This window comes from Balaenoptera acutorostrata, chromosome 2 (genome assembly GCF_949987535.1).
Source record: "Balaenoptera acutorostrata chromosome 2, mBalAcu1.1, whole genome shotgun sequence".
NCBI classification, from domain to species: domain Eukaryota; kingdom Metazoa; phylum Chordata; class Mammalia; order Artiodactyla; family Balaenopteridae; genus Balaenoptera; species Balaenoptera acutorostrata.
The window spans coordinates 41,697,477-41,721,752 of record NC_080065.1 but is presented as its reverse complement, the minus strand read 5'-3'; the positions used below and the strand labels follow the sequence as shown (position 1 = coordinate 41,721,752).

The window sequence follows — 24,276 nt, the reverse complement described above, 5'->3', positions numbered from 1 at the left end:
AGAAATTAGTATGCTGCTTGGGGTGAGCGTGGCTGGCTGACCACGGATTTCTGTTTCCTGATGAACTCTTACTAAAATGAAACTAAAAGCAGGGAAAAGGGGCAGGAGGGGCATAAATTCACAAGGGCAGGAAGGATGAGAGAGCCAACCATGGAAAAGAGATGTCTAACACTTTTGGAAAAAGAGAAGGGGCTAGAAAAGTGGTAAGTGATTTAACAGAGTGGAAAAGCCAGTGGTGGGCTACCTGCAACAATGCATCTCAGGGAGAAGAGAGGCAATTTGCTACCTTAAGAGCTGGAGAGGCTCAGGACCTGCAGGAAGGCTTAACTGCAGGCCTTGCACAGGGTTGTAGGCCCCGGGTCCACCGGTGACTATCCCCTCACACGGCCTACAAGCCCTGCTCACATCTCAGAGTTTCCAGTAACCTTATCAGTGATTTAACTTCCCAGAGCTCATTTCCTCATTTGAGAAAGGGGAATAATGCCTATCTGTATTTGCTTTCTATTGCTGCTCTAACCAATTGCCACAAACTCAGTGGCTTAAATTTACACAAATTTATTATCTTACAGTTCTGGAGGTCACAATTCCAAAATAGACTTGACCAGGCCAAAATCAAGTTGTCAGCAGGGCCATGTCCCGTTCTCCCCACCAACCCCTACCCCAAAGCCTGAGGGGAAAATCTCTTTTGGGCATTTCCAGCTTCTAGAGGCTGCCGACATTCCTTGGCTCCTGGTGCTTTCTCCTCTCCATCTTCATAGCCAACAGCACAGCGTCTGCAAATCTCTGACTATAACCCTCTGCTGCCTTCATTACATCTCCCACTCTGACTCTCCCGCCTCTAAGGGTCCCTGTCATTACACTGGGCTCACTATGATAATCCAGGATAATCTCCCCATCATGAAATGTTAACTTAACCCCATCTGCAAATTTCTCTGTGTCATTCAAGGGAACATATTCACAGGCTCTGGGATTAGAATGTGGACACTGCAGTGCCATTATTCTGTTTCCCACCTTACCTTGTCAGACTATTACAAAGATGATACGATGTTGTCAAAAGAATAACAATAACAGCTGAAGCTTATTGATCACTCTATATATGCCAAGCACTCTTCTAAATCCCTTGGAGATTTAACTCACTGAAACCTCACAGTAGCCCTGTGACATACAGACCACTATCATACCCATTTTACAGATGAGGAAAATATAGCTCAATAACTATGCCTAAAGTCACACAGCAAGTACTTGACAGAAGGGGGATTAAAAATCTCCTCTCCACTCCTTAACCACCAGGGTAAACACTGAGTAAATTTTAGTTATTATTATTATATTTAGTTGTTATATTATATTTAGTTATTATATCTCTGCATTGAGTTTATTATATAAATCTCATGCCACAAACATAAAAACATGATAAAGATCAAGTCCAATATTAGCATTTAGAACTTTTTAAAATTAAAAACATTTTAAGTGCCTCCCACTTCCCTACATTAAATACTCCTTGTACCAAAACACCTCTCCTCTCCTCCCTACAGATCTGTATTTGGTTCCCAACCTATTATGCTTCCATAGCTCACTGCACTTGTCTGTACTGTCACTTACAACATTAGGATGTACTGTAATGTCTGACTTTTTATCTGTCCCCTGACCTGTGAGTGTCATGAGGGCAGGGACTTTTCTATACTCAGGGTGGCCTGTAGAGGCTGGTCCTCTGTGCTTACTGAATGAATGAGTGCAGAAGTAATAAACTGCAGTAATTTAAAAACCTGGTAGGTTGTTTTGCCAAGAATCTTTACCAATTGCTACCATTTTGTACCTTTCTTAGAATAAAACATTTCCTTATATTAACATAAAATCAATATGAAACTGAATAGATTCTAAAATGTTCCTGTTTCTTTTGTTTCTGCAATCAACAATACAGTGATTAAAACATAAAAAACATGAACATTCTGTAGCTTTATAGGTGCTTCACAAAACAGTATATATTCACTGTGGAGAAACAGAAAACCTTTTCCAGAAGTTCCTTTTTTTTTTTAATAAAATGCTAAATACCTATTTCTAAACATATAGCCCTGGGATAAATATACAAAATGGTAATCAATAACCAAAGGTCAGCATACACTGTTTGTTATCATTTTGGACATAATAAGTGTCATTCCACTTTGTAATCTATTTCAAACCATCTTGAATAAAGTGACGATTAATAAAACTTTAAATTGATAAAGAAGAAAATCACATTGTACCATAAATATTTCTCAGAGATAGAAGAAGTAATAAGATCCTTTGGGAAACAGGTAAATCAATTTTGCAGAAAAATCCTTTAGATTTTTGTTTCTCTGAAGGCTTATCATTATGGCAATAATACCAGACAAATAACCTGGCCTATCATTTACTCCACTGGCTTAAAAACAAAAAGAGGGTTAACAGGTGTATTAATAATCACCATGGAAAACGGAAGTAAAAGGTAAAGCAGTGATACGTTTCATTCATGATGTTTTTGGCTCAAGCTGACTTAACTTTCCAAGAAGACTTCAATTATCTCATATAAGAAAAAGCACAGAAATGTATGTTGGAGGGAGGGGCATGTGTGGAGGGGGAGTATGTGTGTGGGAGGGGCAGGGGGGTACTCCATGGTTGTTTAATTGTTTAACTCAGCAGTTCAACAATGCCATCAAGGACTCAAGTTTCTTCCATCTTTCCTTTCTGTCTCAGTTTATCGTTTCACCTTTGGGTTAACTTCCTATGTGGCCAAAAAGATGGTTGCTACAGTCCCAACATCACACCCAGACATGAGCATGTCCAAAGCAGAAGAGGCATCCTGTGTGTATTTCCTTCTTAAGAGCAACTCTAACAGGAGTCAGGTCCAGAAGCTTCACGGTAGGGAACTCCTCATATCTGAGAGGCCAGATGTGAGTCCTATAGCCACAGCCCTGAATCAATCAGGGTGGGAAGGTGGGCAAGAGAGGCCAGGCACACAACTGGATTAAGCTATCTCCCTTTTACCCTTGACTGGAGAGAAGGTCACTCATTTTCACTATGGGTGATTTCCTGAATGAAGCAGGTTTTCCCTTTGCAGAGAAAAAGGTAGGAACTGATGTCTGATAGATGATAACGTTTGAAACTTGGGAAATGAATGGTGTCGTAAGAGTTAGCTCTACAACAGGCCAAACTGCCAAGTTCCAAGGATGCAGGATGAGGGAGGTAGGTTCCGTTTACCAGAGGAGGAATCAAGATGCCATTTTACAGATGGCCAGTAACAAGAAACCATTCACTTTCTAAAAAGTACTTAAACATACTACTATATGCTAAGGCTAGGAAAGCATTCAAATATATATATATTTGAGTGCATATACATACACATGTATGTATGTACACATACCCACCTTCCATACCTTCTCAATCTATCAATTAAAATGAGGATCAGATCAAGATATTTGAGACATGCCCATCTGTGTGTATGAATATATAATATATAGATAGAAATAGAGATAGAGACAGAGATAGATACTCGGAGGCTAGGTTAAGTCATTCAAACCAGAACCTCTTAGATGTAATATTTTTCATCATATATGTAGGTTGCAGACATGGATACAAAATTATGTTCTTTTTCAAAAGTCAGTAGTAGAGTTACACTGCTCATCTGTCACACTTACATATTGTTATTTTTAAAAAGGAGAATGAAATTCAAGAAAATCTGCACTATGAAGGAGCAAACACACACACACACACACACACACACACACACACACACGCACACACACACACTGTTCTTTACCTTTCTCTAAAAGGTTCCTACCAGAACAAAGGAGTGGTACAGAAATAAGAATTAGCAGAATTCAGTGAGATTGGGTACCACTGGGTGTTCAACCCATTCTAGTCTCCGATTCTTCTAAATAGAAAGATTTCCTTTTGAAAAGGATATAGTTAAGAAGCATGTGAGTACTTCTCTACTACTATTGCTGATAAAGTTCTAAGGCAACAGCAACCACTGCCTCATAAATCATCCCAAAATAAAGATAAAAATCATTAGAAGATAGCATCTAAGCAAAGACCCATGAAATTACAAAAAAACTCAATTTATACTTCAGGTTGAATCAGACATGCAAATAGATCTGAATAAATAATAAGCTGATGGAAGGTGCTCACTTTATCACCTTTAGATAACTGAGAAAGGACTATTTCAGGAGTAATCATGTAATAAAATAAAAATGTAATGATTAACCCCAGAAACTTATTAATGTGAATTTTCTCTTGTCATTTTTTTTCTGGCCAAAATTAACACAAAGCTTCTCTCTATTGAAGGGTCATTAAGTTCACTTCACAAAAATCTCTGAATATATATTCTCACTATCATTTATTCTCTCTTTTTTCTCCCTTCTCCCTTCCTCCTGCATTCAGCCTTATCTATCCATCTACCCATCTTTGACTCTTAGTCCCTCTACAACTTTTTCTGTCTCTCTGTCTCTGTCTTTCTCTCTCTGGGGCTCTGGGTCTTTCCATTGCTCTTATTTTTCCATTTCTTTTATGCTTTGCAACAGTAGCAGGTTTTAATGACACTAGGTACTTTTTGTGGGAGGAGTAAATTTCTGGATGAATCCTGAAATGAAACAGTCCTCTAAACCACATGGCTACTGCACTCTAGAGTTTCATTGATTACTGCCCCCTACTATAATGCTTACACATATTATTACTATATTTTACCCACTGCCTCACTCTTGAACATAAATAGGCAGTGAACGATCACTAGACATTTGAGAAAAGCCTCCAACATGAATGTGAGAGACCAAAACAAACAGAAAAGGAAACCTGGAGAAAACAGAAACAATGAAGGAAGTAGAAGGAACTTAAGTTGATACAGAGAGACACAGATAGTCAGAAGATATTAAGTACATAAAATAAAACAAAATGTTTTAACAAAGTATTTTCAAAAGGAAAAAATTAGGAAAAAAAAATAAAAGAACTAAGAAAGAGCCCTGGAAATAAAGAATATATATATACTGACAATTAAAAAATTCAAAAGAAAGGGTTGGAAGATAAAACTGAAGAAATCTTGAAAAAGCAGAATAAAGATAAAGACACGGAAAATATGAAAATAAACATAAGAAACATAGAGGATCATTTTAGGAAGTTCAAAAATAGACTCAAAAAAAAAAAAAAAGGAGTTGAAGGAGGTGAAGAAATATTATCAAAGATATAGTACAAGAAAATTTCTTAGAAGGACAGAAGCCTCTATATCAGAAGGCCTTCCTGTGAATGTCAAGTCTAATAGACTTTTAAAAAAATCTACTCTAGGGCTTCCCTGGTGGCGCAGTGGTTGGGAGTCTGCCTGCCAATGCAGGGGACACGGGTTCGAGCTCTGGTCTGGGAGGATCCCACATGCCGCGGAGCAACTAGGCCCGTGAGCCACAATTGCTGAGCCTGCGCGTCTGGAGCCTGTGCTCCGCAACAAGAGAGGCCGCGATGGTGAGAGACCCGCGCACCGCGATGAGGAGTGGCCCCCGCTTGCCACAACTGGAGAAAGCCCTTGCACAGAAACGAAGACCCAACACAGCCAAAAATAAAAATAAAAAAATAATAAATAATAAAAAAATTAAAAAAAAACACAAACCACAAAATATTTATCCTTATTAAAAAAAAAAAAATCTACTCTAAAAAAAAAAAAAAAACTACTCTAAACCACCTCATTGTGACATGTCAAAACTTCAAGGATAAAGAAAGCTCTAAAATCAAGCTTCCAGACAAGGACAGGTTAAGTATATAGGAATCAGAATCAGCAAGGTACTGTATACTCAATAGCACCGGATAGTAGAAGACTGTCAAGCAATGTCTTCAAAATTATGAGGGACAATGAGTGCTAACCCAGATTTCCATACCTTCTCAATTTGTCAATTAAAATGAGGGTTAAATAAAAATATTTTAGACATCCCCAGACTCAAAAACATGACTTCCAACATAACTTTTCTTTCGCAGCTAAAAGAGTACACTTTTCAACAAAAACGGGAAAGCATGGCATCCAGTAAACAGAGGATACAACACAAGGCTATGTTGAAGGATAACACATGTGCATCAGACGTACACAGAAAATGGGTCAGACTCAAGGAAAAAAAAAGAACTCAGGGAAGGTCACCAGGATGGGTAAGGAGTGGAGAGAGATGGGTCACTGATAATTTATTTTGATGTGTTTGACCATTTGGGAAAACTATTGAGAGCCATGGCAAATGTTCTGAAATAATTGAAAAAAAATAGATATATAGTCAAATAAAAGCTAATGAAAAAAATTCATAGACAATCTTTAATCCTAGGAAAAATTATATAAGAAAAAATATACAGTTATAATACAATGATATAGTCAATGTAAATGTAATGCTGATTTACTGATGCAACCAAAAATGCATCAATGCATTGAAATGTCTATATGGAGATATTATGGGCTAAGGAGATGCAAGAGGGGATAAATACTACTATAACAGGCATTCAATAGAAGCTGTCTAAAATTGACAAATCAATAAAGAGCAGTTAAAGCATATTATTCTAAATTATGGTAAATACAGTTGATATAAGCCCATACTGTCTGATTTTGCACTTATATATATGTTTATGTCATGAATATATAATTTTTTTTAACTCTCCATTGATAACAAGAGGAGATCACAGCAAGCAGAAGCAGGAAAATACCAGCAGGTATTCAAATCCAAAAGAAGCAGTCAATATCATCAGCTTTTAAAAGACAATGTTGGCAAGTAGTATGGTCTCTACACCCGGCTACTGTTCCCTGAAAAGTAGCAGAACATGTCCCCTAATCAATGAATGAGTGAATCTCTCTCAGATACTCTCTGGAGTATCTCTTTGGAGATTTTTGATTTTGCCTCAAAATCAAACATTATATTCAAATATTAAGAGGTTAGTTTTAATGGCCTAAGGATTTTAATCAAACCTTTAGAATTTGCCATATTGCTTTTGAGAAAAAGATTATTCATTCTATACCTGTCAAGTCTATTTAATTTTTATTGTGAAATGAGTTTTTAAAAAAATCTAAATTTAAAATATCTGCAAAACACAAAAGCACCCTAGTAGAATCATCAAATGAGAAACAATTATAACTTCTATGTATCTAAGAAAGTTCCCTTCCTGCAGGATTTGGGCCATGGGAGGTAAATACTGACTGATCATATATTTATGCTAATTGAATGATGAATTACGTACTCTGTCTAAAGAACTATGCTCACACTATATACAAACAACAATTTACACTGATGCATGGTTGACAAGTGTCTGATTTATTAAATCAACACATGCTCTTATAACTGTATAAAAAGATTTTACGTCAGTTTACAAAGAACAAATTGATTTAATGAACTACATAATTATATGCAAATCTAACACTTACTTAGACAAGACTACCCAATAAAAAAGTAGCTATATAGATTTTTGTGTAAATTATGAAGCCCTTGAGTGGTGATTTCATAAGCAAGATATATGTGTCTCAGTATATGAAAATGGCAGGGCTTCCCTGGTGGCGCAGTGGTTGAGAATCTGCCTGCCAATGCAGGGGACACGGGTTCGAGCCCTGGTCTGGGAAGATCCCACATGCCGCAGAGCAGCTAGGCCCGTGAGCCACAATTACTGAGCCTGCGCGTCTGGAGCCTGTGCTCCGCAACAAGAGAAGCCGTGATAGTGAGAGGCCCGCGCATCGCGATGAAGAGTGGCCCCCACTTGCCGCAACTGGAGAAAGCCCTCGCACAGAAACGAAGACCCAGCACAGCCATATATAAATAAATAAAAATAAATAATTAAAAAAAAAAGTGAATGGGAAAATTCCTTAAAAAAAAAAAGGGGAAAAAAAAAGAAAATGGCAGAAATCAGTCACTCGATGCTACCAGCATCACAATGGACTATTAAAATATGAATTAGGAAATGCTCAGATAACCAAGTTTTATTTAAGTAAAAGCACTCTGAAAGCATAAGCTATTTGGTGAAATGAAAATTGTCAGTGCTATTCTTTTCCTTATTAACAATAATAACGATAGTATTATTCCTTCCATTTATTGTGGGTATAGTTTTGAGCTCTGAGTTAAACATTTGTGTTTGTGTGTGTTTATTATCGCAAGTTATTATTCCTATGTAGAAATTAGAGAGATGAAGTAACTACCCAAAATCATGAAGAGCCTGGATTCAAACTGAAGCTTCTGGATTCAAAACCCTGATCTTAACTACTAAAATTATTGTTAAGTAGGCTTGTTTCTGACATTGACCGTCACAGGAAGTATACAATCAAAAGGTTCCAGATACAGTCAAATGGGACAGGAAGAGGATTACATGATTTTACAGATAAAAGAAAATTGATAACACATTAAAAGTTTTGCCTCCCATAAACCAACTATTCAGAATATATAAAGAATGCCTAAAAGTAACTAAGAAAAGTATTTAAGACCCAATAAAATATATGCAAAAGAATATAAAACCTCACAGAAATAAAGTTCCAAACTTTCAAGAAACTCAAAAAATACTCCAACTCGCTAATAATCAGTAGATGCAAATTAAAATAATGATGGGATATGATTTAACGCCCTAATATTGATACAAATTTTAAAATGTAACATCAATTACAGCCAAGAATGGGGGAAAATGGTGATTTTCATGCATTTCTGCCTGCAGTCTAAATTGATACAACCAATTCAGAAAGTAATTTCTGAGCATGAGCCTATCTTAATCCAACAATTCCACTTTTAAAATATATCCAAGAGAGAATCTAGTTCAAGTAAATAAAGAGACATACAAAGACGCTCAATAAAATTAGTACCTACACTACCTTGAAACAACCACATAGTGGAGTATGATAATTCCACTACAATGAAATTGATATAAGGGAATCCCCTCACTCTTTCTGTTGAATCTGAACAAGGAAGTAAGCAAAGTGCTGATTATTAATGGCAGCCATCTTGGAAACAGGAGGAAAACCAGCCTTAGGATGAAGCCTAAATAACCAGTTCCTTAATGACATAACTTAGTCCCTGATGTATGCCCTGACTTCATCTTACTATAGCTCTGGTCTTTCAGTCATTTGAGATAATAAATTTCCTTCATATTTAAGCCATTTTGAGTCCAGGCATTTTGTTATTTGCTGTCAAAATACCATAACCAAAGTAGAAGTAGTGTTTATGGTGTTTATAACATAGGTACTTGGCTGAGACAAGGATGCCATCCCTGATGTAATCACAGCAGAACAACCCTGCCCCCCACTAAAAAGCACACTTTGTTTAGGGTTAATTCCCTATGTGCTGTCCACAACGTTGCAATCATAAAATGCCAACAAAGGACTTGCTTCCCCCTCCCTCCCCGAGAATTGGGAAATAAGGTCACTGACATCTTACTACTGATACAGAAATGGCTGGTTCCCAACCACCACTATCAAAAAGCATTTTGTAAATCCCAATATTATGCTGTTCAGGGCTGGCTAGAATTGTATATTATATCAATACCAATGAATTTATAGTGCACATTCGTTTTAGTTACTGCTGAGATACTTCACATGACATGAAAATTTTCACCAAATATACTCTGACATCTCAAAGAGATTCTCACACTTTAATGTGCTCAAGATTCCACTGGGGGTATGTATATATATACAATGAAATATTATTCAGCCATAAAGAATAAAATACCACTATTTGCAACAACCTGGATTGAACTAGAAAATATTATGCTTAGTGAAATAAGTCAGACAGGAAAAGACAAATACTGTGCGATATCACTTATATGTGGATTCCAAAAAATAATACAAATGAATGTATATGCAAAACAAAAACAGACCCACAGATATAGAAAACAAAGTTATCTTTACCAAATGAGAGTAGAAAGGGAGGAGGGACAAACTAGGGGTATGGGATTAACAGATACAAACTATTATGTGTAAAAAATAGATAAGCAACAAGGATATACTGTATAGCACAGGGAAGTATACCCATTAACTTGTAATAACCTACAATGGAGAATAAATCTGCAAAAATACTGAATCACTATGCTGTACACCTGAAACTAACATAATTTTGTAAGCCAATTAAACTTCAATTTAAAAGATTCCACTGAGATTCAAGTTAAAACACAGATTTCCAGGCATCACACCCAGAAAAACTGATACAATTATTCTGGGACTTAGGAATCTGCATTTTACATGCACTCCAATAATTCTGATGCAGAATACTGAACCACATTTTAAGAAATACTGCTCGAGACCAAATTAAAAATATATGTTAAAGAAATGCAGACAAATGGCAACAAATTAAATGGTACATGCAGCTAGCTTATGATGAAAATCAAGTCCTAGCCCCATCCCACCAATTCCTTTTAAACACATGAATTTTTAATTCCTAGACTGGTTATCTCCATGTTACTTATATCTTATTTTACCTCCTTTACAATGTTTACATTGTATCTATAAGAACTCTGCTATTATTTTTAGTTTTTCAGTTGGACCTTGGTGCTTTGAAATAATATACCTTATTATTCCATAATAAGCCTTATTATTCCATTCTCTACCCTTCATAATTAAGCAGGTATTATAGAAAATAGTTCCTAGATATGTGACCAAAAGGCATCACCAATGTTCTTTTCATCTTTTACTTCTGAAATCACACATTCTCCTGAGCCGTGATGCCTGAGATACAGCAACTGTCTGAATCAGTGAACTATTTTTGAAAGTAATAAAAGTAACTGGCTTTAAAAACTTCGTTTTCAATAATTTATCTCATACAAGTAATTACATTTCCAATTTTTATATCCTATATTGCAGCCTTCTGATTTTAAAAGAAAATGAGCCCAGTTAACTAAAAATAAGTCAGACATCTTTATCAAATTAGTATTTTTCTTTCCTCACCTGTGTGACACATTAGGAAGTGGCAACTTAAAAAGAAGCAAGCTAATTAGCTACTGTGGTTGTTCTCCTATAATCAAGTGACGCACATAAAACTCACATGAAGAAAACCCCTTGATTTACTTTGGTGTCTGGAAGCTCAACAAAGCATAACACAAACCCAAAGCCAATCTCTGACTAGTACTGCCTACAGTACTACTCAGGTCAATAATCTCAATTTTAAAATAATACACTTTAAAAATCTGAAACAACAATTTCCACCAAAACATTTTTCCATGTGTACATGAGTCTCAATCTATATTGAGAAGAGAATCAAGATGGCAACGAAGACACTGCTGTGGCAGTTTGTAGTTTGTTTGTAAATGTCGCATCCATCCCATATGCAACATTAAAGCTCTCACTTGCTTTACAAGGAAGCAAATTATTGACCATGAAGTGGTTCTAAATTTAAAAATTACACTGCTCTAGACTGATTTTGCATCTCTGCAAATAGATTAACGAATACAGCTTTCCAAAACCATTTTGAAACATTCTTCATGCATTCCTATTTTAAAGCAGCACTGTCCAAATGAAATATACTGCAAGCCACAGATGTAATTTTAAATTGTTACATTGAAAAGGTAAAAAGAAATAGATGAAATCATTTTTAAAATATATTTTATTTAACCCAGTATATCCAAAATAGTATCATTCCAATATGTGACCAATGTAAAAATTATTGAGATATTTTACATTCTTTTTATTATACTAAATCTTTGAAATCCAGTGTGTAGCTTACAGCACATCTCAATTCAGCTACATCTCAAGTACTCGATAGCCACTTTCAGCTAGTGGCTGCTATACAGGGGAGGACAGATTTAAAGGAATAACTACTGCAAGTCTTTAGAGGTGAGCATTTAGGGAGTAAAGACCCAAATTAAATAAATGACCATGTACTTACCCAGGTAATTACACATTGGTCAGGGTAGTTTTTCAAAGACGGTAGAAAAATAAGCAACATTTTCTGATTATGACTTGAAAAGAAGACAGATAAATGGCCTTTTGATGGTCAGTTGGTGATCAGGATCTACATACGCCAAGGAGAATTACCAGGATATCCAGAATGATAAGGACTTTGAGGCACCGCGAGTCTCAAAGGCTAAAAGTAGGAAAAGTAGGCCAGACTCTCCAGCCTGAGGCAGATTTGGCACCAGATTCCCTATAGAATGCACAGAGAAGACAACTTCGAACTACAGGAAAAGATTTAATATGAGGGCAAGCTAAACAAATGTTAAATACAGCTCAAAAATAACAGCAACAACAGCAAAGTCAATCATTTCAATATGTTATCAATTAAATCTTAAATTTTGCTTTATACAGCAGGTACTTTCCCCTATAATTCATGTCTAAATATGGAAAATTAATGTTCAAAGAATGAACGTTCAGACTGTTATAAAACTGAGGGGCCTGGAGGACCCTTAAGTATCTAATACAGAACCTTTCATATAAGAAAAGCATAAGTTGTGAGATATTGAGGCATTAACCCATGGACATCAACAGATGTACTACAAAGCTGTTATTTGTTGCAAATTCATTGCAAATGTACTGCAAATTTACTCCTATCGTGACTGGATTCTTGTTTCTCACAGAGCTACATCCCTGGCACTGAGGCAGGGGCTGAAAAGCTTCAGTGTTGTCACCATGCCCACCTTCAGGTATACATCATCATAGCGAGCACTGTAATGTACATGGCAACATCCACCCAACCAAACAGGCTGAGTACCTAAAAGTTAACATACCCACTGCTGGAGAGCACTGCAAATGTGACCCTTTTTATCTGAGTACCAGTGGATATGATACCTTCTTTCCTCTTCTTCAGTACTCGCATTTTACTCAAAAACTAAACTAATTCAAATGGCTTGACCTAGATTTTTCTCAAATGTTAGTATTTTAATAGGTCTGAGTAAGATATGGAGAGAAAAAATAAGAATCATAATAAAACTACTCATTTTTTTAAAAAAACTGGGGAGTATGTGTGCAGGCAGAATCAAGACAATGCCATGGACAAGGTCAGACTCTCTAAATAGACAAATGGTGCTGAAAAACACAGAATTCCAAAGACGATGTCTGTCAAAGGCAACAGTGTGTGCGACTGGGAGGACCATGGAAGAGAAGCTATAAATATAAGGTTAGGGCAGTTCATAGGCTTTTGGGGAAGCTGAAACCAAGTACAATATTAACTGGAAGAAATTTTCTGAGTTGAAATAAAAAACCAAATACAAGCTCTTCCTTATTTTATTTGTCAAGTGGTCCCTTAAGCAAAGCCTAAGCCCTCTGCGCAATCTTGCCACAGTGTGAGTTCTACCTTCACCAAGTTCACCAATATGAGAAAGCAGACTACAATTTTAGTTGACTCCCACCTTTTAATGGTCTCCAAGATGAAAGATTAATTATGAAACCTAAGTTCACGTATTCAGAGTTGTTTTCTTACAATAAGCAAACAGCTTGGTTTCTAAAACTTAAAAGAGGGGAGAGGAGGGCTAGATTTTTAGATTTGTTTTCTCCAAGAAAAGTCACGTGTCGTGGAAAAAGTCCTGAAGTAAGAAAGTGTGGCTTTGCAGGCCATGCTGGGATGGCTGTGTGACCTGGGAGTAGTCATCCTCTTGCTCAATCTCGGGTTCCTCACCATCTAACACAGAGGACTGTTCCAGGTCAAATGCTGAATCTAGGAGATTTCTGCCTTCTCCTTAAGAATAAAAACTGAAATGAAAAAGGCAATAAATGCCTCACTTCCTTAGCATTGCGAACTTTCAAGGAGAAATGAAAAGTCAAAGCAGCACTTGGAACAATTAATAATTTAGGGGTTATCTAAAGTCAACGATCTTAAAATATCTACCAGGGGGACTTCCCTGGTGGCGCAGTGGTTAAGAATCTGCCTGCCAATGCAGGGGACATGGGTTCGAGCCCTGGTCCGGGAAGATCCCACATGCCTCGGAGCAACTAAGCCCATGCTCCAAAACTACTGAGCCTGTGCTCTAGAGCCTGCGAGCTCCAACTACTAAAGCCTGTGCACCTAGAGCCCATGCTCCGCAACAGAAGCCACTGCAATGAGAAGCCCGCGCACCGCAAGAAGAGTAGCCCCCGCTCGCCGCATCTAGAGAAAGCCCGTGCTTGGCAACGAAGACCCAACGCAGCCAAAAAAGGAAAAAAAAGCTACCAAAAGTTTTTTAAAAAGTTCATTCTTCTAAAGTCATTTTCTCTTTACTAACCGCTATTAAATTGGAATGTCCTTGTATTACACTAATTACACAAAAATTTCCTACAACAAGGCTTTGTCATATTTATGTCATATATTTTCCTCTCTCATTTTCATTACATTTCTGATATAATTGAGGTGATAAGATAAAGGAAGAAAATATTCCCTACAAAGTTTTCAGTACTTAAACAATAACAATTTATTTAAAGAAGTTAAACCCCCAAAACTGAAAATGTCAACTCAAAGTATATGAGAGATTGTGTGTTCGTGTGTGTGTGTGTGTGTGTGTGTGTGTAAAACTGTATGGATCATGTGAGTGCCCAATAAATGTAAACCAATTTTAATGTCACTGTTATCTTTCTTGATACTCTTTTGAATTATCTTTAAGAACCCAGTGCCTCACTCAAGGCAATGCAGTTGCTCCTTCCTTTGAACTACAACCATATACAGGTGTGTCGTCAGTATCATATGACACTCACCTTACTTTAATAAAATTTCTTCACCAAATTAAATTTTATGAACTCTTCCCCATTACAGTTTTCTTGAAAACAGGGATCTTGCTAAATGATTATCACATCACATTTTGTACAACAGTACTGAAAATATTTCATTGAGTATTTTTGCCTGATTGCATAATGAAATCAAGCACATTCACTGTGTTCGTCATCATATTCCCAGCAGCCAGCAAAGTGCCTGCCATAGTGGATCCTAATAAAAACTTATAGAATCAATACATTTTGTAGTCCATTATTCTTTTCTAGTAAGCTCCTCCAAATGACATTTTTCTTACCTAAAATGTAAATTTAAAACAAACCTCCATCCCTACATTTTAAGAATATTTTGAAAGTTCAAGCTCTTAAGACTAAAAATAAATAAAAGCACTTTTTAAAGCATGAAAAAGTCTCAAGGCAAATATAAATTAATTAGGCAAATGTAAAAACAGAAATTTATTAATGGCCTTCCATATTTGACATAAAATCTCCAAAAGAAAATTCCATAAGGTCTCCAGATGAGTCTCTCTTTAATGAAGAGAGACTTGTTGAAGAAGGCTCTATTGTTCAAACCCTAGTGTCCGGCACATAGATAAAGGCCCTCAGAAGTCTGGAACACATACACATACACCACTAGATCAGTGGTGTGAACACACAGGAAGTCAGTCATTAATATTCACCAGCATCTCACCTGTGAAAAGCAGTATGTGAGGTGCTACGAAAACAACTACCACTAAAAGGAAAGAGATAAGACAAGCATGATTAATTCCAAAATCTAACCCTCTGACTACATCTGTTTCACTTTCCCAAGCCTAATGGAGGGTACAAATGGAAAAGCAAGTTCCCTGGTGTGTCTTCCCCTTGAAACTTTCTTCGGAGAGGAAAGAGACTTCCAGTTGCTCCCAAGGTGGGTTATATCAAAGCAGAGAACAAATGGCAAGCTCATTGAGATCAGGGAATTTGACAGTTTTGTTCCCAAAGGCCAGACCAGGGCCTGAAATACAACAGGCACTCAATCAATATTGGTGGCTTGACGCATAAGCAGTGGCAGTGATAATATCATGACTCCTTCAAGGGCCAAATCAAACCCCCAAGTAAACCTCTGGAGAAATGAACTGACTTAGCTGGACAGTTCGAGTATCATACCTCGTCCCTACATAGAGGAAATAATTTAAAAAAGAAATTTTTTCCTTAATCAGAAATAGCATTTCCCAGGGATTATCACATCATCCTGTTAATTTGCTTTTGAAAAACCTCCTGTCATCTGTAATTATCTGGTTTATTTATATGTACATTTGTCTGTCTGCCCAGGAGGTCAGGGTCCTGGTCAGTAGGTCAGTACTGTCACTACTATATCCGCTGTGCCTGGCACAGAGAGAGGAAGCACTCATGGAACAATGACATGGAGGAAAGGCATATATTTTCCTTATTGTTTCCTCTTCTGTGTAATTGATGGATTCACCTAATCCTTGTTTTTGCACTTAACATTACTGGGTGCCTCAATTACTTCTACAGGAGGATTAGAGACATCCATTAATAAAAGAAACAATTCCCACTACTGTTGTTGAATACAGTGGAGAGGGAAACTGGGTGAAGAAAAAGAACAGTGCTGTAGCAATGGGATTTGGAATTTTATGCATTTTTAAAATAGAGGTAAGAGTGAGAAGTCAAAAGCAAGGGTGTCATCTACTAGATTCTTAGTTTGGAATGAACTAGGGTTTTTTGACTTAGAATGAATTTTAAATACTTCATAGACAATAAAAATGTGTTAGAAAATCATATAACAAAGTGACAAGCCTTGAAAACTGTCATTTCAGAATACTTTCACTTCGATAGGAAGGTGTGAATTTTAAAGTTGGTATTGTTCTAGAGGCCACCAATAAAGTAGGAATTTATTTATCTACTTAAAAGATAATTTTACTTTCATGTTTTATCAGTGACCAAGATCAAGTTATTTATGATCACACAAGACTAGGTCTGATTATGGCAACTGTATGATTAAGGGTAGTATAATATCCACCTTTAAAAAAAACTTAATATTCTTGCTTAGGGAAATTAAATAAGATCTAATTAGAAGTTAAGGGAAGATGCTCCTTTTGTTTCTAAAAGAACCAAATTTAAGAACACTTACATAAATTGTACAACTAAAGATGAATACATTTTCATCAGGTTTCAAATTATATGTTCTGCAAATTAGTCCACAAAAGCAGGAAAACTGAACGCTGTTTTATTTAAAAGGTCAGCTGTAAAAACAAGAAAAAGGTATTCGTTTATGTTTACAAGCTAAAACAGTCACAACTCCACAATTACACCCATTATTTTCTTGAGTCAGAGCTGGAAGAATGAGGTCAAATTCTTGAATTTTTAAAAAATAAAATTATGACATAAAAGGTTCCAAGTTTCTAAATAATAAAGGAAGAAGTTCTAAATGCTGTGTATCACTGTGTTGCTGAACAAAAACAAAAAAAATTCTCAAAATGTACCCTTCTCTGTAGCCCCTTGAGCAAGGCAAGATCTTCCTTGGATGTGTGTGGTTATTATCTAAGCAGAAGAGTAACGATTTATTTTGGAATCATTAATCAACACATGCTTTAAATGGTCTTTTCAAGCAAACTTTATCTCTTTAACCACTTATACAGACTTCCAGATTTCAAAAGAGCCAATCTTGTTAACCAAAGTCACTTCAAACATGACTATTCAAAATGGAAAGGTAATTACTTAATTTGAATGTCATATATATTATATGCTACTTTTGAAAATTATGTGGAGAGCAAACTGATATTTATAAAAAAGATTCAGGTAAAAAGCAAATTCTTTTCATTAGAAGAATTAAATAAAGGCTTTATCCCCAGGTAAACAAATTCACTATGCTTTGAAATTCATTTTAATGAATTCCCCCAATTCATACCCCACATATGCAATCAACACACCCCACCCTACCAACACCAAATTCTGCCATTTAATATCAATTCATCCACTTGTCCCCATCCTTATAGCCATACTATAAGTCTCCTCTTATTAAAGATAATTATATACAATGCTTTCGTTTTATCACTCTACTAAGAAAAAATGAGTGAGAAGGGGGGCAATGATTTAGGCTGTCAAATCTTTAATCTGTGTTAGGTTAACTGAACTCCAAAAATTAAAATCGGTGTTGATTTAATTCGTTGATTTAATTGATTGAATTCATGTCAGTCATCAAAAATAAATCACGTTTAAAATTAGAATTTGAGTATTCAAACAATGTGAGACTTAAATATAAATTCTAATATAAAAAATTCTCCATAGCATAACCTGGGGAATTTCTATTGTCTCAGAGATACAGAAATTCAGAAACTCCGATACCAACAATAAATGTTTTAATGAGTATGCAGATAGATCAGGAGTACTACTTGGAAGATTATCTATCAAGTATAATGATTATCTTGAGAGAAAGCTTTTGCCAGATTAAAAAAAAGACATGGAAGTTTATGGAACAGTAGCTGAATTATTAGCATTACCACGTTACCACATTAATTTAACATTGCATCCATAGGGGGAAAATATAATTTTGAGAAATGATGCCTGACACAAACATTCAGTTATTAAGTATAAGCAATAGTCAAGAGACTAAAATAAGTCTAAAGAGACTAAAATAAAATAGTTAAGAGAAAACCAAACATATACTCCAAGAATTTAAATACTTGCCTTAAAGCATTGTTTAGTAAATTTAGGTCATATTATGTTTATTTCCTTGTAGTTGATCAAATTGAGTCTCCATTTCAGTTCATTACCAAAAAGCAAAACAAAAATTTATGACGGAAACCACAGGCTACTTAAGAAGTTTTTATGTGCAAACTTATTATTTTTTCTCCCAACTGTGAATGAAGTTATCTACAGAATAATCAATAGTTAGTTGGAACTTAGTTTTTTCTCTGCAGAGCTTTATCCTCTCAGAGAATTTTAAAGAGGAAAATCATATAAAGATAAGTTCTTTTTTCAGCAAAGTGGCAACAGGTTAAAAATACCAGCTCCTTTCACCCCTAAACCAGTGCAGTTCTTTTTTCTAGAAGCTGATTCTGGCACATCTGGCCCTTGGTATAGTAGGAGAAGGACAAATGTTGATGATTTAAGACTTAAGTCCAATATTTTCTTGACCTTAAACCAGTAACACCACCTGAAAGCCTCATTTTTCTCACCAGAAGGCCTCCAGTTGGCCTTTTAAAAATGGATATGTATTTAGTCTGGCTTAATTCACTAATTTCAATGAAGACTGGTTCCATGAGTCATGTTGTCTGTCCTTTTGTGTGTTAATGGGACTTTTATCTAACCAATGGGTGATGTTATCCTATCAACAATGTATCAGCCAGAGAAAAACAATGGGAGACCTTAGCTGCTCCCAAAGACCTCTAATGTCCTAGCAACTTGCTACTACTCAGGATATGGTCCACAGTCCAGCAGCATCAGCTTATCTAGGAGCTTATTAGAAACAGTGCAACTTGGCCCATCTCAGACCCACTGAATTTGAATCTACATTTCAACAGATGCTCAAGTGATACCTATTACATTCAAGGCTGACATTCAGCACACTTGTTTTTTTCATCATATTGAATAATAGAGATGGCACTATAAATAATTTGGCTGATTCACAAGAGTCTCTCTAGGACCATTTTGGTAGGAATCCTAACCAGGTGATGATGGCTTACTGAAGATGGCTGAGTAAACGTACATTTCCTCTGATCCAACTACCTCTATACAGTGATGTGCTCTCAAGACGACTGAGAAACTGAGACAGCTCTGGAAATGAGATTACATGGAAATGTATGTACAAAACACTTTGTAACTGGTAAGGTCTTAAATAACTGTTGGTCCTGTGATTTTTTTCTGAAGATCCCAATTCTGCCAAAGATCCATGTTCTTTAGATCATGGACTTGGCAAGGGAGGAATTGAAAGGGTCAACAAACCCAGCAATCCTTTCCATGTTCCAGTGTGGGAGGCCCTTCACAATCTTGCATTCACTTGGTCAGTCATTTAACACTCACTCACGCAACATTACCTGTGTCCTGCCACGTTAAGGATAAGAATTACAGTCAGTGGAGAGTAAAACAGACACAACTCTGTCTGTATGGGAACGACATTATCATGGTTCTAGGTATCATACTCTTCCAACCAGACACACAAGATCCAATGACACCACAGTGCCCTCATTTCCTGAACAGAGGCATGTGGAGAAGTATCTTTCCACTATAGTTCCAAGGAGGCAAAGTTGAACTTTTTCCAAAGATTTTTTTTTTCTGTGAAACTAAGCAAAATCCTGTTCTAAGTCTTCCCAGTGGGGGAACGACGTCTTGAATAGATTTACTTGGTACATTTCTAACTTACCGGTTAGAAGCTACAGATCATCTTGGCCAGCACATCTTATGTAACACCTAATCTTCTAATCCTTTTCCTTCCCTGAACCCTCTTCAAGGAACCCCTGGCACCAGAGCCTCTTTTCAGATTTTTTTTGGTTTCCCGTTTATTTCCTTCAATGGTTTTTCCTTCCATTCAGAGACAGGGTAAAGCAAAAATCTCATCAGGATAAGAGATTGATTATTCTTTGACTGAGAATGGTCTCCGGCCTTTTTCCTGCTCTTCAATGTGCTGGGGGCAGGGGTAGGGGCGGGGTTCTCATTTCCATTGAGATTCTGCTGCCTATCAAACTCAGGTATAATTTCTGGTTTCATATAAGGCATTTGACAAAGTGATAAGAAGTGAAAAGATGCTAAGGCATAAGAGGGGAATATGAAGAACCTGCTAGAAGGTATCATTTGAGAGTATTGCAATTACAACACTCATAGATATTCTAGGATTCTCAGGAAGCCCTGGGAATAGGGATAGTTTTGGATTAATATGGACACCTGCAGTGCGAGGGGTCACATCAAGTTCATCTTTGTTTCCCTGATGCCTAAGTCTGCTGGAATGATAGGTGAGTAAACCAATTAGTAAATATTTTACGAATTTTGTTCTCAGAGGTTTTCTTACCTATACCTTTAATTTAATCATGAAGCACCAACTCATTCATTTACTTACTTATGCACTCAATTGAGAAATAGTCATTGAGTACCTATTGTGTACCAGGCATTGTGCTAGGCCCTGGACAACATTAACACCAAAAGCCCTTGTGGAGTTCACAGTCCAGAGAGAAATTAAACTTTGATCAAGTAATCATATATGAATGTGTAAAATTTCAGTTGCAATGCTAGGAGAGATGTCCAATGGGAGGATTTAACCTAATGAAAGAGAGGCTTTCCTGTGACACTTCAGCGGTGAAAGCTACAAAGGAGGTACAAAAGGGAAGTAGTGTTACTGATCCAACACAGTGATTATTTTCATTATTAGTGAAATTAGTTATAGTAAACAAATAGTTTATAAGCCACATGCTAAATTACATTATGGATGACAAATGAGAATATTATTTGCTTAAAAGATACAGCTTTGCCAACATCTATCTGTTACCAACAACACATTTATCAAGAAAATGATACAAATAATTGTTTTATTTTTTATAGAATCAATAAGTCTTTTTAATTTATGTCTTGATTTAAGCACCAATTTTCTTCTTTCAAACACTGTTGGCCAGGATTTCAAATAAAAGAGACAGGATTTCCAGATAAGATTCTGGCAGCCTGTTCAATAACTTTCTGAAACCCTAGAGCTTTTGACTCAGAATGGTATGAGCATGGTTTCAGACCCATTCTTTTTAATGTCCTGTGTGACAGATGTGGCAGCAAGCCTGTGTCTCACTATCCTCAGTGAGAATAAGAACACCCAAGGCAAGCGCATTAAGTCCAAGGGCACAGAGAGAGATAAGACAGGTGAGTCCTCAGGGTCTGACAGCAAGAGCTAAGTATGCAAAAGCATAAGAAATTCCAAAAGCTACAGAGTCAATTAAGAAACGGGCAAGGAGATTAAGGGGCAAGCAGGCAGATAAAAAAGTAGAAATGTGGAAATATCAAAGCCTGAGAATCGATGAGAGAAAGGAAAAGAAACAAAACAAACAAACAAACAAAACTAGGAGTGATGTTAGTAAAGTCAAAGGGAAAAAGACATCACAGAAAGAAGACACCAAGTAGAAGGTGATCAATCAGAACAGCAAGGGCAGAGGGCACATAGCAGCGGGTAATCAGTAAATGGAAAATAAAGAGCGTAGAACATTTTTGAAGGGAGAAAGAGAAAGGGAAGTAGCTGATGAGTAAAACAGGACTGCTACTTTGTTTTTAGATAATATAATCCTGGCTGCCTTACAGTTTTCATCCTTTTATATTGAAGATTATGGGCTAATTATTCAAGAAATTTAATGGATGTTTTCCACACACATGAAAATATGGTACCTTGGATGCCCGAATTTAATTTAAAATTTGGGACAATTTTTCAGTTACCCAAGTTTAAGTTGATCTTAAAACTTTTAGCTTTCACCCAGAAAGTTTAAAAAAATTCTAATTTTTAAAAAAGTCAGGACTTCCCTGGTGGCGCAGTGGTTAAGAATCCTGCCAGTGCAGGGGGCATGGGTTCGAGCCCTGATCCAGGAAGAAGATCCCACATGCCACAGAGGAATTAAGCCCGTGCACCACAACTACTGAGCCTGTGCTCTAGAGCCCGGGAGCCACAACTACTGAGCCCACGTGCCACAACTACTGAAGCCCGCGTGCCTAGAGCCCGTGCTCTGCAACAAGAGAAGCCACCGCAATGAGAAGCCCACACACCACAACAAAGAACAGCCCCTGCTCGCCGCAACTAGAGAAAGCCTGCACGCAGCAACAAAGACCCAACGCAGCCAAAAATAATATATAAATAAATAAATAAATAAATAAAATTACAAAAAAAAATTATTTCTGTAAGGCAGCCCAAACACTCTAAAAAGTGACTATAGATTAACCCACAGAAGCAGCTAAGGTATAGTTTGATTCTCCTCAATCTTTTGCTACATTGTCTATTTGAAATTAATTTGAAGTAATTGTTTTTCTTTTCCTCATTTAAAACAAAATCTTTTATCTCTCCTGTATAAGCATTAAATTATGTCCTCTAAGTGCTGATGTACAGGTTTAATTTATAAGATTTACATAATCCCTGATAATGAAGAACAAGTATTTCTTTCAACTAAATCATGCCTTTGGGCTTCCCTGGTGGCACAGTGGTTAGGAATCCGCCTGCCAGTGCAGGGGACACGGGTTCGTGCCCCAGTCCGGGAAGATCCCACATGCCGCAGAGTGGCTAGGCCCGTGAGCCACAACTACTGAGCCTGTGCGTCTGGAACCTGTGCTCCGCAACAGGAGAGGCCGCGATAGTGAGAGGCCCGCGCACCGCGATGAAGAGTGGCCCCCGCTCGCCGCAACTGGAGAAAGCCCTTGCACAGAAACGAAGACCCAACACAGCCAAAAATAAATAAATAAATAAATAATTAAATTTACAAAAAAATGTCCTTATTTAAAAAAAAAAAAATCATGCCTTTGTTCAAAAATAAACAGTAAATTCAACTGAAATATATCAAGATGCCATAGTGGAGAATGATTTTTAATTCACCCAAGTGAAAATTTTTGAAATTTATAAATCCCACAGCAACTCTAAATCACAAAAACATTGCTCAAGTACACTAAAGCTTCTATTTTGCATACTCAAAAGTAAATCAACTTGTAGTGCTTCTGGAAGTAATAATTCCTTATCTGCTGAGTTATTTTTAAATCAAAATAATGTATTATTGGGGGAAAAGTTTAGAAATAATCCATTACTGTATTATACAATGAAGCAAGGATATAGATATTAAAAAGAAGAAAACTGAACACTAACCAAAAGAAAAAAATGATTCACATTTATCTTTAAAAAGAGCCATAAAAGAAAGACATAAAAATATTTTGCTCTTTTATTGACAATAATAATAATTAATTAATTGGTACACATTATTAGTGCAGATTACAGAACCTACCCATCTGTTTTTATGAAGTGTGTCTAATAAATATTTAATTAGCTAAACTGCTCAGACTCCAACAATCATTAACAACCTAGTTCACTGCTTTAGAAAGTCTGGGTGACTAAGCAGGAACCTGGATTAGGCTGTTACTTTTTTCATTTTCTAAGCATCCTGGGTGCGGCATCAGGTCATGGTCCCACCTAAAGCTCAGTGCTACCTGAGCACTGACAATTCAGCATGATTGTCAAGGCACTCCGTTTCTATACTTCGGAGCAGATTATTCCATAGAGAATATAAAGCCAGGTACACATGGCCCCAGTTTCTAGAAGCTGTACTGTCAGATTCATAGTTAAAACCAAGGTTCCTGAAGCCACTGTAAAAAAATGCCTCAAGAACACCAAATTTATGTAAGCAGAGATGAAACCCGCTCTGCAGGAAATGTGGTACCAAAACCCTCCAAGGGGATTTTGATCAAATCTAGGAGAATAAACTAAACATGAAAGCATATTCAAACTGACTACCAATTAAATAAATGCAAATTAAAACTATAATGAGATTCAACTTTGTGTACATGGAACTGGCAAAAATTTTAAAGAATTCTAACATCCTGCATGAGCTAAGTCATGAGAGTGCTGGCAGGAGTGTAAGTAAATCGGTGTCACTTTCATAAGGGCAATTTCACAACATGTGTCAAAAGACTCAGAATTTTCACTCTAGGAATACATTATGAGTTAATAGACAAGTGCAAGAAAATAT

The 24,276-nt window shown here is 36.6% G+C and overlaps 1 protein-coding gene across 3 annotated transcripts in view; it reads right to left on the bottom strand.

Moving 5' to 3' along the window:
• PARP8 (poly(ADP-ribose) polymerase family member 8) overlaps positions 1-24,276 on the bottom strand; it is a 183,809-nt gene that overhangs the window by 130,987 nt on the left and 28,546 nt on the right. The window contains exon 1 of one of the 3 annotated variants that reach the window (XM_057540280.1): positions 16,725-16,768. The exons of the other annotated variants lie outside the window; for them this stretch is intronic. Coding sequence (XP_057396263.1) covers positions 16,725-16,759 — 35 coding nt within the window. The 5' untranslated portion in view covers positions 16,760-16,768. Of the gene's footprint in view, positions 1-16,724; positions 16,769-24,276 lie in introns of those variants that run through there. 3 annotated transcript variants of the gene reach the window in all.